The 3094-nt window shown below is 56.3% G+C and overlaps 1 protein-coding gene across 2 annotated transcripts in view; it reads right to left on the minus strand.

Annotated features, from left to right (window-relative positions):
• The window catches only part of GGA1 (golgi-associated, gamma adaptin ear containing, ARF binding protein 1), a 26223-nt gene that overhangs the window by 13585 nt on the left and 9544 nt on the right, over window positions 1-3094 (minus strand). Inside the window, exons 4-6 of one of the 2 annotated variants that reach the window (XM_011964275.1) lie at window positions 2597-2695; window positions 772-895; window positions 213-313 (exon numbers count right to left, since the gene is read on the minus strand). In XM_011964275.1, the coding sequence (XP_011819665.1) occupies window positions 213-313; window positions 772-895; window positions 2597-2680 (309 nt within the window). In that variant the 5' untranslated portion in view covers window positions 2681-2695. Of the gene's footprint in view, window positions 1-212; window positions 314-771; window positions 896-2596; window positions 2698-3094 lie in introns of both variants that reach the window. The other variant, XM_011964276.1, reaches the window with a different exon arrangement.

A 3094-nucleotide genomic window follows, 5' to 3' on the forward strand; every position in this document is an offset into this window, starting at 1 on the left:
ACCAGACACACTATTTATTAAACATGGGGATGCTGTATGGGACACACTCAGCACACATCAAGTGCCCAGTAAACAGCGCCCATCATCCACAACGATGCCTGGGCTCAGTGTGTGCCTCTGTTCCAATGGCTGACGCCAGAACAGCTAGGGGCCAGAAGCCACGGACCCCCACCTGCGCTTGGAGTCCCCAGCGTGCCTCCTTGGAGTCTCACCTTGGATTTCTCCTCATCTTCAAAGATCACATTCTTGGGCCGTGGAGGAGGAAGGGGAAAGGTAGTGTCATCTGGAAGCTTGGGGTCGGACTTCACTATCCCTGGATTAGACGAGTGTCAGAAAGGCTGTCAATATGTCCCAGGCCATATGTCCCACCCAGGTAGGGGTGACATGGGGATGGGGGCAGGCAAGGGCAGGACAGAAGAGGGAGGTCAGTCTGTTGCCAGCATGCTGGCTCTGGACTCTTGGTGGCCTGGGCCTGCTCCTACCTACCCCATCAAAATTGCCTGGGGGAGATGGTTTGGGGACCCGTATTTTGAGGCTACTCCCTGGAGACCACCCTTTGAGGGGAAGCTTGATTCGAACTCACCTTCTTTCCACCCAAGCTAGCCTCAGGCAGAGCAGAGAAGGCCACACTAGCTGTATGTTCTCCAGGAGTTAATGGACAGACCCATGACCTTGCTGGCTCAGAAGCCCCTGAAGCTGCTGGAGCCCCAGCTCATGGTGGGGGAGGGGAGGGCAGGCCCTGGTCACCCCCCCACCCTCTGTGTGCCTCACCCTGCTTCTTTAGCATCTGGTAGGCCTCTGCGATTTTCACCTCCTCGGGCAGGCCCACTGTCCAGCTGTAGAGGAGCTCCAAGATCTTGTTTTTCACCTTCTCCGATGTCCGAGAGCCCAGATACTTCAGGGATACAGTAGGGAGGCCTTTGATACTGCCTGGCCCCACTCACTTCAGCCTCAAGCCCTGTCCACACCCGACTGCCTCCCCAGGACTCCCCGGGAAGCCCTCTGGCCTACAGGATCCTCACAGCCCCACCCAACCAGCCTGGGGTAGACTGAGTTCACCTACTACCCCTGCCACTTATTAGCTGGGTCAGCCCTCAGTGTCTGTTTCCCCACCTGCTGGGGCTGGGTGGCACCATAGTGAGGATGCAGAACTGACATGAGGGACAGGCCTGCTCACCGTTGGCTCTGGGGACTTAGCCTTGACATCCCAGGAAGGAGGAGCCAGAGGCCTCCAGGCTGCCCAGGGAGGGGTGAGGGTGGAACTGGGAGGCCCTGGGCCTACTCCCCATTTCCTACCAGCAAACTGGCTGGGGAAAGTGGCTCTCACATCAAAGTCCCCTCTTGGGAGGAGAATGGGAGGCCATATGGGTCATTCAGTAGCTCTGGTCAAAGGATGGGTCTGAGCAAAGAAGGGCCAAGGGGGTGGCCTGTCACTCAAACAGCTTAAGAAAAATATTCACAGTAGGCCGGAGGCGGTGGCTCATGTCTGTAATCCCAGCACTTTGGGAGGCCAACGTGGGTGGATTATGAGGTCAGGAGTTCAAGACCAGCTGACCAATATGGTGAAACCCTGCCTCTACTGAAAATACAAAATTAGCTGGGCATGGTGGTGGGCGCCTATAATTGCAGCTACTCGGGAGGATGAGGCAGGAGAACTGCTCAAACCCGGGAGGTGGAGGGTGCAGTGAGCTGAGATCGCGCCATTGCACTCCAGCCTGGGTGACAAGAGTGAAACTCCTTGTCCAAAAAAATAAAAAAAAGTTTCTGGTAGGTAGGCCGGGCATGGTGGCTCATGCCTGTAATTCCAGCACTTTGGGAGGCCACGGCAGGCGGATCACGAGGTCAGGAATTCCAGACCAGCCTGGCCAACATGGTGAAACCCCATCTCTACTAAAAATATAAAAAATTAGCCGGGCATGGTGGCGGGCGCCTGTAATCCCAGCTACTTGGGAGGCTGAGGCAGGAGAATTGCTTGAACCCAGGAGGCAGAGGTTGTAGTGAGCAGAGATCGTGCCACTGCACTCCAGCCTGGGTGACAGAGCAAGACTCTGTCTCCAAAAAACTTTTAAAAAAAGAAATGTTCACGGTCTGTGGGAAGATTCCTTGGGCTGAGCTGGGGATGGCCCGTCTGGAGCCAGCAGGCTCCATCACTCAGGTCTGTGGCCTTGGATGCTGAGGTCCAGGGAGGGTGCTCTTGTGTGGCGGGGACAGGGAAACCTGCCAGAGACCAGGTAGGGTGCTATGGCCACGTCCACGGGGAGTGATTTCAGGCCAGAGATCGCTGACACGTAACAGCCATCTGTCAGCTGTACGTATTCCCTGGGATCATTTCTCCCTAAGCACCGGGCAGTTCCACGGCTGCCCCGCCCCTGGCCAGCCTGGAAACACTTCTCTGAGACCCCAGGCTGTCCCAGAATCAGGCATGAGGGGACTGTGAGAAGGGATCTGTGTTTGTCCTAGGTCTGAGTTCTAATGGGGGGCTGAGGTAACACCCCAGCGGGAGGCGCCCTGGAAAAGTCGCTCCACAGTCTGAAGGTCCTCTTTCCTCTCCCCACATCTGATAGGGCAGGTCTGAGTTTGGGCTGGGGGCACCAACCTTGGGAGACACGACCTTGATGAGCTCGTTGAGAAAGCGGAACTTGCCCACTTCGTCGTGGAACCGCTTGCTGCAGCTCTTCATGCATGTTTCCAGCACCTGTGCAGGGAAGGGGGATGGGAGGGGACGCCCAGGAGCATCAGAGGCCGTGGCCTCCCTCCCACGCCTTGGCCAGGGACCAGAAGCCCATGGGTGGGCATTCAGAAGGGAGGGAACGGCTTGTGAGGATGGAAGATTCTGAGTCACAGCGGCCTCTGGGACTGATCATCACCCCCTTGGGAGATAGGGTCAGGCGACCTACAGTGCCCAGCAATGCCCAATCTGTAGCAATGCTCTAGTCCCGTTCACAGCTTAGGCCCCACATCTGAGTACCAACTGTACATTATTTTCTTACTACTTTTCCTTTTTTTTTTTGAGACAGAGTTTTACTCTTGTTGTCCAGGCTGGAATGCAATGGCATGATCTCGGCTCACTGTAACCTCTGCCTCCTGAGTTCAA

The sequence above is a fragment of the Colobus angolensis genome, unplaced genomic scaffold (assembly GCF_000951035.1).
Source record: "Colobus angolensis palliatus isolate OR3802 unplaced genomic scaffold, Cang.pa_1.0 Scaffold65, whole genome shotgun sequence".
In the NCBI taxonomy this organism is placed as follows: Eukaryota; Metazoa; Chordata; class Mammalia; order Primates; family Cercopithecidae; genus Colobus; species Colobus angolensis.